The sequence below is a fragment of the Dermochelys coriacea genome, chromosome 3 (genome assembly GCF_009764565.3).
Source record: "Dermochelys coriacea isolate rDerCor1 chromosome 3, rDerCor1.pri.v4, whole genome shotgun sequence".
NCBI lineage: Eukaryota > Metazoa > Chordata > Testudines > Dermochelyidae > Dermochelys > Dermochelys coriacea.
The window spans coordinates 137,558,095-137,571,837 of NC_050070.1; the positions used below are offsets into that span (position 1 = coordinate 137,558,095).

The 13,743-nt window shown below is 40.1% G+C and overlaps 1 protein-coding gene across 2 annotated transcripts in view; it reads left to right on the top strand.

The window, feature by feature from the left end:
* The window catches only part of RYR2 (ryanodine receptor 2), a 735,866-nt gene that overhangs the window by 495,867 nt on the left and 226,256 nt on the right, over positions 1–13,743 (top strand). For both annotated transcript variants that reach the window (XM_043511417.1, XM_038395332.2), the window contains 6 exons: positions 245–431; positions 1,390–1,492; positions 3,711–3,831; positions 9,323–9,492; positions 11,542–11,762; positions 13,551–13,641. In XM_043511417.1, coding sequence (XP_043367352.1) covers positions 245–431; positions 1,390–1,492; positions 3,711–3,831; positions 9,323–9,492; positions 11,542–11,762; positions 13,551–13,641 — 893 coding nt within the window. The remainder of the gene's footprint in view (positions 1–244; positions 432–1,389; positions 1,493–3,710; positions 3,832–9,322; positions 9,493–11,541; positions 11,763–13,550; positions 13,642–13,743) is intronic.

Here is a 13,743-nt window from a genome sequence, read left to right on the forward strand (position 1 = left end):
GCATTGAGCAACGGAAGAGTGAAAGAATTTAAATATGTAAACACTAATCTTCTTTGCTTCTTTCTATTGGCATTACACAATTTCATACATCTTATTTTTTTAAGAACAGCTTTCATATTTAAGTACAATCTGCCTTGTACTGATGCATATGCAATGTGTATTCATCACCCACCTTATATCAGATCATATCTCAGATGTATACCAAATGGATCCATTTACCAATATTTTTTCTGTATGATGCTAGGAGAGAGTGTTGAAGAGAATGCTAATGTTGTGGTCAGGCTACTTATTCGTCGTCCTGAGTGCTTTGGTCCAGCATTGAGAGGGGAAGGAGGTAACGGGTTACTTGCTGCCATGGAGGAAGCTATAAAAATATCAGAAGATTCTACTAGAGACGGACCTTCCCCAAGTAATGGATCCAGTAAAACTCTGTAGGTGCAATGGGGCTGTTCAGTTTACCTACACCTTTTGTTTTATAATCCTATTTATGGAATTCAGTATTTCTTTTTACCATATTTTTAAAATATTATCACATAATCTGACCATGTGGGACAGGAAATATTCTCTCCTCTTCCCAAAATTCCATTGGGTAAGCATCTTCAGCCAAGTGAGGCCCCTGCAACTGTCCCTGAACTCCCAGCTGTCAGCCTGGATAACTATTTTCAAGATGTACAGCATCTTTAGGATTCCTTCTTGCTCCTATCAGTCAGGTGTAGGTAGGAACCAGTCTCCTGTTGTGAAGTTAGGGAGAAGCTGCATGTAGCGGGTGCTTCCCCTATTGTTCTCCTCAAACACCATAGGGCTGGATGGAGTATTAGAGTATGTCTGCCCTGGAGTTAGACACCCACAGCTGGCCCATGATAGCTGATTAGGGTTCCTGGGGCTCAGGCTAAGGGGCTGCTTAAATGCAGTGTAGCCATTTGGGCTCAGACTGCAGCCCAAGCTCTGAGACCCTCCCACTTCTCAGGGTCCTAGAGCCGGGGATCCAGCCCAAGCCTCAACGTGGCTGCCTTAGATATTTTCAGATTAAAAAAATGCCTCTTTACTCCACAAACACAGATTCTCCTTCTTAGTTACTTTACTCTTGCTGCAATGCCGCCCCTATTGAAAGAGGAGTGCTTGAAATTGGATTACATAGCTTGCACAGTAGAAAACGAAAGGTTAAAAAGTAAGAATGGAGATGTCAGTATGATCACTGAGGACCAAATTCTGCTCTCAATTGCTTCGGTTTAAATCCAGAATAACTTCTCTGAGGGTGATGGAATCTCCCTGGATTTGAACCAGTGTAAGTGTGAGCTGACTTTGGCTCCAACTTTGTGTTGATTTCATAGCTGATGAAAAACTCTTGTCTTTTTTCATATTTTGTTTCCTGTCACAAATAAATAAAAGTGAGATGGAAGAAGAAGATGACACTATCCACATGGGAAATGCCATCATGACCTTTTACGCTGCTTTGATTGACCTCTTAGGACGCTGTGCCCCTGAAATGCATGTAAGTTTTTTGTCTCTGCAAGTACTGCTATTTTCTTACTGATAGTCTGGTGTTTTAGTTCATTGGCCTTTTCACTGCAATACATGTTATCCCTTAGTATTGAAACAATGTTATGCCAGTATAATATTTAAATGTGCAGATGTGATTTAAATAAACTGTATGTGGGATCATTTTGATATTAGTTAAAACCAATGTCCAGTTGCCAGTTTCTTAAGGATTTCCATGTAACCTGTGCAGAGGCAAAATTCTGCGTTCAGAATCTGTGTGGCGACATCTGAGCTCCAGTAATTTGCCCTTATTACATGTACAGAACTTCCAATGGGTGTACCAGTATGTATGGGCTTGCAGGGAAAGCAGAGAATCATCAGTCAAGATATACCACATGGCTCTAAGATCACCATTTTGCCTGAATACATGAGAAGGTTTAGTCAAAGAAAAATGTTGGAGAACCCCTGAATCTTCCCTGTTTTGTCCCTCACTGAAACCTATTGTGCATTTCCGCAGTCGCTAATAGGAACAAAGCAAAATGTCAGGTTGCCTCCTTTCCTACGATGAGACTGAAAATATCCCATAGAGTTGCCTGAAGCTTCAAAGAGATACTCTTGAACTAAGTTCTCCCATGTGGTAGTGAGACTATCCAGACCAAACTGCCCTCTTTTTTCACAGCTGTAAACTATTTCTTGAACAACAAGCAGTATTTTTTACTCTCATTACATACACTTGAACTCACATCACTCACATATACAAGAAAGTAAAAATGATGTTGCCATCCATTAAAACATGAACGATCAATTCCACTTCCAAAGATAGACAGTGGTATTCCACCATGATCTTTGTACTGTATTAGCATCACCTAGGGATACTAGTCAATGATCAGGGGCCTTTGTGCTAGGAGCTATACAGATATATGATAAACAGACAGACCTTACCCCAGAGAGTTTACAGTCTAGACCCCAGTCCTGCAAAGGCTTATGCATATGCTCAACATGTCAGTGGTCTCGCCAAATTTATAAGGGCTACTCCCATACTTAAATATGTATGTAATTTTTTTCATTACTGGGGCCTGGGTTATGACTAAATGCAACAAGTGGATGAGGCAAACTAACAAGTGGGAGTGGGAAGTATGAGTTAGGAACCACTTGTGCTCATTGAAGTTCAAATTATGGCCTCATTTCTCTAAATAAATAGTGATGACTGCAACATGTCTATAACATCTGTTATCAATAAAAATCTCTTTGTAAACTACTTAGAGATGTATCCTAATATAAAGTGTGATCAAGTAGATTACAAGAGCCAAGACAGACAGTGCTTGTCATACACTCTCACAGCCAAGGAGGCATGATGGATGCATGTAACTCACTGATAAATGCATGTCCTGTCCCCGTTGGTGCCCAATCCACAGAGGATATGAGTCTGTTAGAACCTAAGGTAGAGTGCCTTAGTCCTTTCACTTTTGTGACAGCTGGGTCTTTCACAGGTTCCCCCAAATGTCAGGTTTATACAGGGTTAGGCATCCTCAAAAACTGGAAGTATCTATATTATAAGTTCTCTGTATGTGTTTTTGTGTTGTTTTATTTGAAGAATAAATATTATTTTGACTAAAAAAGGAGTACTTGTGGCACCTTAGAGACTAACAAATTTATTTGAGCATAAGCTTTCGTGAGATACAGCTCACTTCATCGGATGACGTGAGCTGTAGCTCACAAAAGCTTATGCTCAAATAAATTTGTTAGTCTCTAAGGTGCCACAAATACTCCTTTTCTTTTTGCGGATACAGACTAACACGGCTGCTACTCTGAAACCTGTCATTATTTTGACTACTTTTCATAAACCCCTGGTCACCCTGAAAGAGCCGTAAGCTAACTAAGACAGTGAACCTGCTGATGATAGAATAGCTGAACTCATCAGCATTTCATGGATTTTCTTTCACCAAGCCTACTACACGTTGACACCCTGTCCTGTTCCCCAGGGGTCTCAGCATTTCACCCTGAAAATGTGGTCATTCTACATTAATAATAAAACCTTTATAGCTCTAAGTCCCACAAATTTGCATCTGGGTCAAAACAAATTAAATATATATTGTGTGAAATATGTATATTTTATTATCATTTGGCTCAGCACTCATTCTTGTAAATGTGTACTTCTGAAGGTTTCTACAGTATGCAGGCAAATATAGTTACAGGGAAAAAATGTTAATTTTTTGTTACTCTTTCATTAGCTAATCCATGCTGGCAAAGGGGAAGCCATTAGGATCAGGTCAATTCTGCGGTCTTTGATTCCCCTGGAAGATTTGGTGGGTGTAATTAGCATTCCTTTCCACATGCCAACAATAGCTAAAGGTAAGATGATTGCAGTGCATTTCTTTCTCCCGTGCCAACTCATTATTTTGAATTTTGCTATTAATATATGAATATTTATATCCATATTTCCCACACTGGGGAATTTAATTATTCATGATGTGAACTAGAAAAGTCATACCACTTTCTTTGATTTTCTAGATAGTGATTCTATGTCCATTTTTAAATCAGTGGCAAAACCTCCACTGATTTCAGTGGGATCATCATTGGGTCTAGAATGGCCATCAGCTCTCCTAATAATGGTAGACAAAGCAGAAATTTTTAAAGGTGCATAGGAGGGAAAGTAGAGAAGGCTAATTACTGGGAATAGAACAAGATAAGTTTCATGAAGGATCACCTTCTAAATGCCCTCTGTCTTAAGGAACTAGTTTAATGTATCTTCAAGGTTCCCAGTGCAATTTATTCAGCAAGCAAAATTAACTGGCTTCTTGTGTCTTAACACTTAAGACAAGTTCCATTGTTCATATCTGGCTTTTATAAAAAAGTCTGAATTTTTTTATTTAAACCGTTCCATTTAATATACCATGAACATTATTTATTGTTTTCATTCTTGGCAAAAAACCCACAACATTTCTGTATTTTCAGAATATATTGACATTCAGAGAATGGAACAAGCCCCTCACTTTTTACTATAGAGCCCTACTTTTATCACAGTGCCACAACATTACCATTTCTGAATCTATAATAGCACTGGGAGCACCTTCTCTCCTGAAGTATGTACACTGGGCACAAGTATCACAAGGCTGTTCATGCTCCTCCATGTTAGTGTTGCTGGAGGGGAAGGATGACAGTACTGCTGTGATGCTGACACCAGAAACTGGAGCTTGACCCCCACTTTAGCACATACTATTTACTTTTAGCACATTCTGTTTGCTTTTTAAGGAATTTCTTTTTGGTTTAAGCCTTTAAGATGCCGTTGTTTTTTGGTAGGTTTCAGATAGAGTTTTTTCTTTTTTTCTGGAAAATACTAATAAATAGATATGAAGAACCCCTTAAGACTTTTTTTAAAATAATCCCACTGTGATGGAGTGTGCTGCCCCTTTAAAGGAGAAGCTAGAGCATAGGGCCCTGACAGCCTGGGGTGTAATCAAGAAGGAAGGTGCGGCTGCATTAAACAGCATTCAGCAGAAACTCAGCCCAGGAGGGTGGGGGGACAAGGATCCCTGCAGGTTGAGTGGGTGGTGGTTTCTCTGACAGACTAACCACACTAAAGTCAGATTTTGTTTTGTCAACTTCAACATTTGGGAGTTCTGAACTAGGGTGCTGAGGTGAGAACCTTACAAATCGTTTATTGTGATGGCTCCTGTCCAGAAAGTTTGTTAGAAGAGATATGCTATTTTGTTATTGTGTGTTGGATTGTCCTTGCCCTGGGCTGTTGAAGTGAATTTATTGCTGTCCCAATCAGGGGAAATTAAGGTGTGGCACATCGGCAGCTCCACAATGGGAACATAGGAACAATCCATGCCTTTATATCTGCAAATATATTTTCTCTATTTTTCTAAAAAAAATTTTTAAAAAATCCAACTCACCGTCTCTTTTCCTGAGAGACTGGTAATCTAACCCCTAGTTCTGGCACCCCAATCTTGTTGTTTGTTCTTTATCTCCAGCAGAACTAACTTATAGTATGCCTACACTGGAGCTGGAAGGTAAGTTAAAATTCTAACATACCCACATTAGCTCTGATTGAGGTACCACACTAAAAATAGAAGTGTAGCCACAGAGGTGGGAGGGACTAGCTGCCCCGAGTATGTACTCAAATCAGATTGTACTTGAGGCGACTAGTCCCTCCCATGACTCATGTACAGTGGCTACACTTCTATTTTTAGTGTGCCAGCTTGATCTGAGCTAGTGCCAGTATATCTCCTCAAACTGGAATTTACACCTTCCAGCTCTAGTTTAGATGTACACTGTGATCCTGACCCTGCTATGAACTCCTCATGGGCATAGCCTGCACCCACATATGGGCCCAACATAGAATCATAGAAGATTAGGGTTGGAAGAGACCTCAGGAGGTCATCTAGTCCAACCCCCTGCTCAAAGCAAGACCAACCCCAACTAAATCATCCCAGCCAGGGCTTTGTCAAGCCAGGCCTTAAAAACCTCTAAGGATGGAGATTTCACCACCTTCCTAGGTAACCCATTCAGTACTTCACCACCCTCCTAGTGAAAAAGTGTTTCCTAATATCCAACCTAGACCTCCCCCACTGCAACATTGTTCCTTATTCTGTCATCTGTCACAACTGAGAACAGCTGAGCTCCATCCTCTTTGGAACCCCCCCTTCAGGTAATTGAAGGCTGCTATCAAATCCCCCCTCACTCTTCTCTTCTTCAGACCAATTTCCTCAGCCTCTCCTCATAAGTCATGTGCTCCAGCCTCGTAATCATTTTTGTTGCCCTCTGCTGGACTATCGCCAATCTGTCCACATCCTATCTGTGGTGGGGGGACAAAAACTGGAACCAATACTCCAGATGCAGCCTCACCAGTGCCAAATAGAGGGGAATAATCACTTCCCTTGATCTGCAGGCAATGCTCCTACTAATGCAGCCCAATATGCTGTTAGCCTTCTGGCAACAAGGGCACACCATTGATTCCTATCTGCTTCTCGTCCACTGTAATCCCCAGGTCCTTTTGTGCAGAACTGCCACTTAGCCAGTCAGTCCTCAGCCTGTAGCAATGCATGGGATTCTTCTATCCTAAGTGCAGGACTCTGCACTTGTCCTTGTTGAACCTCATCAGATTTCTTTTGGCCCAACCCTCCAATTTGTCTAGGTCACTCTGGACCCTATCCCTACCTTCCAGTGTATCTAGCTCTCCCCCCAGCTTGGTGTCATCCACGAACTTGCAGAGAGTGAAATCCATCCCATCATCCAGATCATTAATGAAGATGTTGAACAAAACCGGCCCCAAGATCACTACCTCTTGAGCCCGACGATCTAGCCAGCTTTCTATCCACCTTATAGTCCATTCATCTAACCCATACTTCTTTAACTTGCTGGCAAGAATACTGTGGGAGACAGTATCAAAAGCTTTGTTAAAGTCAAGATATATCACATCCGTTGCTTTCCCCATATCCACGGAGTCAGTTATCCCATCACAGAAGGCAATCTGGTAGGTCAGGCATGACTTGCCCTTGGTGACTCCATGTTGACTGTTCCTGATCACCTTCCTCTCCTCCAAGTGCTTCAAAATGGATTCCTTGAGGACTTGCTCCATGACTTTTCCAGGGACTGCAGTGAGGGTGATTGGTCTATAGTTCCCCGGATTCTCCTTCTTCCCTTTTTTAAAGATGGGCACTATATTTGCCTTTTTCCAGTTGTCCAGGACCTCCCCTGATTGCCACGAGTTTTCAAAGATAATAGCCGATGGCTCTGCAATCACATCAGCCAACTCCCTCAGCACCCTCGGATGCATTAGATCCAGCCCCATAGACTTGTACATGTCCAGCTTTACTAAATGGTCCTTAACCTGTTCTTTCACCAGTGAGGGCTGCTCACCTCCTCCCCATACTGTGCTGCTCAGTGCAGCAGTCTGGGAGCTGACCTTGTCTGTGAAGACCATGGCAAAATAAAAGCTTAGAGTATTTCAGTTTTTTCCACATCATCTGTCACTAGGTTGCCTCCCCCATTCAGCAAAAGTCCCACACTTTACCTGACCACCACCTTGTTGCTAACATACCTGTTGAAACCCTTCTTGGTACCCATCATCACATCCTTGTTAGCTGCAACTCCAATTGTGCGTTGGTCTTCCTGATTACACCCCTGCATGCTCAACCAATATTTTTGTACTCCTCCCTAGTCATCTGCTCAAGTTTTCACTTCTTGTAAGCTTCCTTTTTGTGTTTAAGCTCACCGAAGATTTCTCTGTGAAGCCAAGCTGGTCGCCTGCCATATTTCCTATTCTTTCTGCACATTGGAATGGTTTGTTCCTGCACCCTCAATAAGGCTTCTTTAAAATACAGCCAGCTCTCCTGACTCCTTTCCCCTTCATATTAGCCTCCCAGGGGATCCTGCCCATCAGTTCCCTGAGGGAGTCAAAGCCTGCTTGTCTGAAATCCAGAGTCCATATTCTGCTGCTCTCCTTTCTTCCTTTTGTCAGGATCCTGAACTCAACCATCTCATGGTCACTGCTGCACAGGTAGCCACACAATTCTACTTCCCCTACCAGTTCTTCCCTGTTTGTAAGCAGCAGGTCAAGAGGAGCATGGCCCCTAATTGTTTCCTCCAGCACTCTCCAAAAATGTATTGTTCTCCCAGCAGATATCAGGTTGATTGAAGTCCCCCATGAGAACCAGGGCCTGTTATCTGGAAACTGCTGTTAGTTGTCTGAAGAAAGCCTCATCTACCTCATCCTCCTGGTCTGGTTGTCTATAGCAGATGCCCACCACAACATCACCCTTGTTTCTCTCGCCTCTAAAGTTAACCCAAAGGCTCTCAAGAGGCTTTTCTCCAGTTTCATACTTGAGCTCTGAGCAATCATACTGCTCTCTTACATACAATCCACCTTTTCTCCACGGCCTGTCCTTCCTGAACAGTTTATACCCATTCAGCGCTCCAGTCATGTGAGTTACTCCACCAAGTCTCTGTTGTTCCAGTCACACCAGAGACCCAATAAATTCAATGAGACTCCGTAGGGCTACATAGGGCTCATGGCAGGAGCAGGGTCAGCCCCATGTTGCTGGCATTTAGTAGAATTATCACTGCATTTGCAGGCATGGATGCAGCTTGGTTCAGTGCAGCACAAGAATATCCTGATTCTAATACAGTGTTACAAACACAGCAATGCTAATTTACCTTACAAATAAGAACATATTATAGACAGAAGTTATAACTAAACAGCACTCTATAAAATACAGGAATAAAAAGGATTATTTGGAAAGAAAATATCAAAAGGATTAGCATTTCTGTTATGTTTTCAAACATAACGATACAGATCCTTTACTACCAGCATCTTGACTGTGTCATCAAAGGATAGTTTTCATGTATACACTTCCTAAAGCTCAAAAAATAGCTCTGAGTTTCCATCACCTTTTAAGATCTTCTAGTAAATGGTCCTTTTTGAGATTTTTTTCTTGTAATCTCTTGTTCTCATTCCTTTTGTTAATGAACCTGCCTTTCAGGTATTCTCACCATTGCTGCATTCCAGGGATATACAAGTCAGAATCATTTTGCCGCTCACTTTTTCATTGGACCTTTTTAGTGAACACTATATATTACAGGATATTTTTCTTATGCTACATAAGAGAGTCAGGTAGTGTGACTGCTTTGACACCCAGAGTATGAATGAGACCACATATTTATAGTATAGGGTTTACCTGGATTTAGGTTGCCTTACGCATTTTATTCAGTCATGCTATGAACTGGTTGCCTTTGTGTAACATAAACATGTGGAAAATGTTCAGATATTAACAGATACTCAATACCCTTGCCTATGCAGAATGATCCTTTTTATTGAAGCCTTATTGCTTCCTTTTAGATGGTACTGTGGTGGAACCTGACATGTCAGCGGGGTTTTGCCCAGATCACAAGGCAGCCATGGTTTTGTTCCTTGACAGAGTCTATGGAATTGAGGACCAGGATTTCCTTCTACGGCTCCTTGAAGTTGGCTTTCTGCCAGATCTCCGTGCTGCTGCTTCGTTAGACACGGTAAAGATTTAAATTCTTTGATTTGTCAGTTCCCTCAGCTTGTCAAGCACTTCACAAAATGACATTCTTCTCTTTCAAGGTGGCCTCTGTCCATTCCCACTTGCTAGATGCACCCCATAGTTCTGCTGACCTTTGGGAACATTTTAAAAAGCAGCAAAGATGCATATTCTCCAGAAATTATGCTTGTTTTATAGAGCCTTCACACCTCAAGCCCAGGGCCCCAGCCCGCAGAGGCCCAGTGTCTTTCCCAGCAAAGAAACTTTCAGAGCCTGAGTCCTGGATCTAAAATCAGATCAGGTGCCTGTGGGTATAACTAAGGGCCTCTTCCTAGGGAACAGCGGTAAAGGATTTCTTTTCCAAAATTCTGTGATCTGGGTCTACCTCTTATCTCTCAAACTCTCTTGACCTTGTCCTATTTCTGCCTTGGAATCATCTGTCTCCTATTTTCAGACGTCTGTCCCTTGTAATTTTTCCTATATGACCAGAAGGAAAAAAGGGAGTCTGAGGGCTGAGATTTGGGCTTCAAGATTCCAGATGGAAGGTGGCAAAAAAGTCTGAAGAGAAGTGGGCATTACTACCAGTGGCACAGAATTTTTGCCCTTTTCTGAAGGATAAGGAATAAAATCCATATTATTCTTGGCTGTGTTGGTTCTGCAACGCTAAAAGGGAAAATATTTGTCATTAATCAGTAAGTTATAACTCTACATCCGAAGCAGATACTTTGAACGAGAAGGTACTATATGTCAGTAGTCTATTTCAGGAACTATTTAAACTTGTTTTTAAACAGATCATCATTCTATAATTACAGAAAACAGATCATATACAATTGTGCTGGCAACAGGAAGAGCGCACCCTAGAGCAGAAGTATCAGAAACATAGTTCACTGGATGTATATTTGATATGATCAGATTTTGTAGAGTTTAAGTTTTTATTAAAAAAAAAGTTTCTAGTCCTCAGAGTAATGGGAAAAGAACATGCAAACGTGAATGAAGTATAAACAAGTGCATTTTTGTGAAGAAACAAGGCAAGCTGCTTTTGACTTAAATGCCAGGCAAGTCAGTATTGGATGGTTTAGAACTGTAGGGCCCAGGTTTATTATGAACACCAAGAACATCAATTGCAAGAAGTGAAGCTGTCCAGGAATTTTGACTTCATAGGATGCTTGAGTTTTGCAGAAGGAATCAAGGCAATCGGAAAATGCATAACCTCAACTTTGATTGTTCAATGCCTCAATTGCCTTTATTTTCCAGAAGGTTCCAAAGCTCAACGTTGCCAGAGATGTGAATACCCAGAGGTGATACTTTAAACACACTGCCTTGTGTGTGTAAAAGAGAGAGAGAATGTACTTGAAACAAAGCCTTCTACTGTACTCAATATGTGGTGTATTCAAAATCTAAAGATGCATCTGAATTTTGTAAGCAGCACCAGTCTTTCTAATGGCTGATCCAAAACCCCTTGTGAAATGGTTCATGGACTTTAGACAGTTCAAAATAATTTCTGCAGCTTGAGCCCACCTATGTATATAATGTCTGTGTATCTATGTATCATACAGTTTATAAGTAGAATAATCATTAACATTTTGTAGATCCCCATTTTTTGCCATCTCTCTATAGCATGTTTTTTTCAGGGGAAAAAATAGTATATATAATTGAATTTTTTTAAATATTTTTTTTTCATCTGGAAAAATCTCTACATATCAAATGACATGTTTGGAAAGTAACAAGTGACTGAATATAGGAGGTTAGAAAGGAGTGTGCATGCTGTAGGATGTATATTGTCTGTCTCTCCGTGTACTAAGTCTCATTGCTTATCCAAATTTCACCTCCTTCTTTGACATTTTCCACAAAATAATTATAGGATATTAGAAAAAATAGTGTGTAATTGTATCATACATGGCATGTAGGGAGGAGAGTTTTCTCTTTGTGCCTTTGAAAATTAATTCCTTTTATATCTACTATATAAGGAAAAGCTGCAAAATGTAGTTATTTTCCTTTGTAACAATATTTATCAAAAAAGTCTTAACAAGTTTGGGTTTAATTTGTTTCGTAGGCTGCTCTGAGTGCTACAGACATGGCCTTGGCTCTGAATCGATACCTTTGTACTGCAGTCTTGCCTTTGTTGACCAGATGTGCTCCTCTTTTTGCTGGCACAGAGCACCATGCCTCCCTCATAGATTCCTTATTACATACTGTGTACAGACTCTCCAAGGGCTGCTCTCTTACCAAAGCTCAGCGGGATTCCATTGAAGAATGTTTACTCTCTATTTGTGGGTAAGCGAATATTCCAGACTCCATAGAAAGATGAGTTGCTATACTGAGATGTGATATATACGAGAGCATGAAGGCAGATTAGCTAACTACATATCATCTTTTATCAGTAGCATGGTTATGGATTTTATTGAATACACTGTCTCTCTTCAGATACTGTATTTTTCCATTTTGCTGGAGTCTGGGAAAGATGTATTAAATAAATATATACTTGACTATATTCATGTTGCACAGTTGATAATTACATGTAGATGTTCAGTTATTGTTCTATTAACAGATTCTTCTTAATTAACCTCAGTAAGCAACCAAGAGAATGCACTGCATTGGGGACAAAAGTCTATATAAATAGGGAATTATGAACATAATAGAGTATTATTTTAAAAGCATTTTTAACATTGCAAACTGATAGTACCGGTGGTGATTTATTATAGAAGGTTATGTTGCTTGCTGAAGCTATTCAGTTATCAGTTATATTTTAAATCCTAGCTGATCTTTAATTACATAGTAGTTCATGATCAGCACACTCTTCAACCTATCAGTTGTATTAGTGTCACCCTCTTTCCATCTTGGAATGTTTGCCTATGTTCTCCCTTCTCAAGTCTAGTAGCCCAAGTGCAAAATTTTCAAAAGTGCCCAGGTCTCATTTTCAAAATGTGCAAGCATTCTGGAACCTAAGTCCCACTGAAAGAAGTTCAGGGCAAATAAAAGCAGTATACTGAATTCTCTATGCCATATATTATAGAATCATAGAAATATAGGGTTGGAAGGGACCATGAGAGATCATCTAGTCCATCCCCTTGTGCTCAGGTGGGACCAATTTTACCTAGACAATCCCTGACAGATGTTTGTCTGATCTGTTTTTAAAAACCTTCAGTGACGGGGATTCCACAACACTCCTTGGTAATCTATTCTGGTACTTAACTAACCTTATAGTTGGAAAGATTTTTCTAATATGTAACCTAAATCTCTCTTGATGCATATAAATCCAATTACAACTTATCCTATTGTCTAATAGCCCTTAACATATTTGAGGGTCTAATAGCCCTTAACATATTTGACGGTCGCCCGTCAGTTGTCTTTTTCTCAAGACTAAACATGCTCGTTTTTTTTAACTTTTTCTCAATGGTCATTTTTCCTAAACCTTAGTTCAATGTAGTTAATAAAAATATTTTAATCTTGATAATGTCGATATCATATATGTTCATGGTTTTCTGTTATTGAGAGACTTTTTATATGTATATTCTCTGCCTATTATGGAGTGGCATATAGATCAATCCCTGTTGTTTGTTCTCTTTCCAGCTGATGCCCAGTACTCTTTGGGCCCTACTATAATACATCCACAGTGTCAAAACTTAGTTTATATGGCTTCTTCAATGCAAGAATATTGACAAAAGATTATTCTTATGTGCTTTTTTTATGTGTTACAGCATGCATGGTGATAATCAAATATAATATCAGAATATTACATTTTCTGGTTTGCGCCTGTCCTTCTCTTCTCTATTTTAGAGCTTGTGTTTTCACAATTTTTTTATATGGTTCACACTGGAAATAGCATATTCTGGAAGTTTTGTTTAATATGCATCTGTTATTGTTTGCTCTTCATTTCCTTCCCACACATTTTTAAACTGCTGTGTCACTAATAAAATTACATCACTTTATGGATTTGGGAATATCTGAAGGAGTAGGACAATTGGCACAGATCCTTGGAGTGTGTGGTTACTTTAATGGGTTGTCTATTTATTGCATAAAAGCTACTTGTATGCTCTGTTGAAACTGTCTGTCTACCTGCAGCCAATTGAGGCCTTCCATGATGCAACACTTGCTGAGGAGATTAGTGTTTGATGTTCCTCTATTAAATGAGCAAACAAAGATGCCTCTGAAGGTATGTGTGGTTTACCGTAAAGGTATATTTTAATCTTCTTCTATACAATGTACTATTTCTTGTATGTTACCTTGCCTCCTGTAGAGGAGACAATAGCATGTT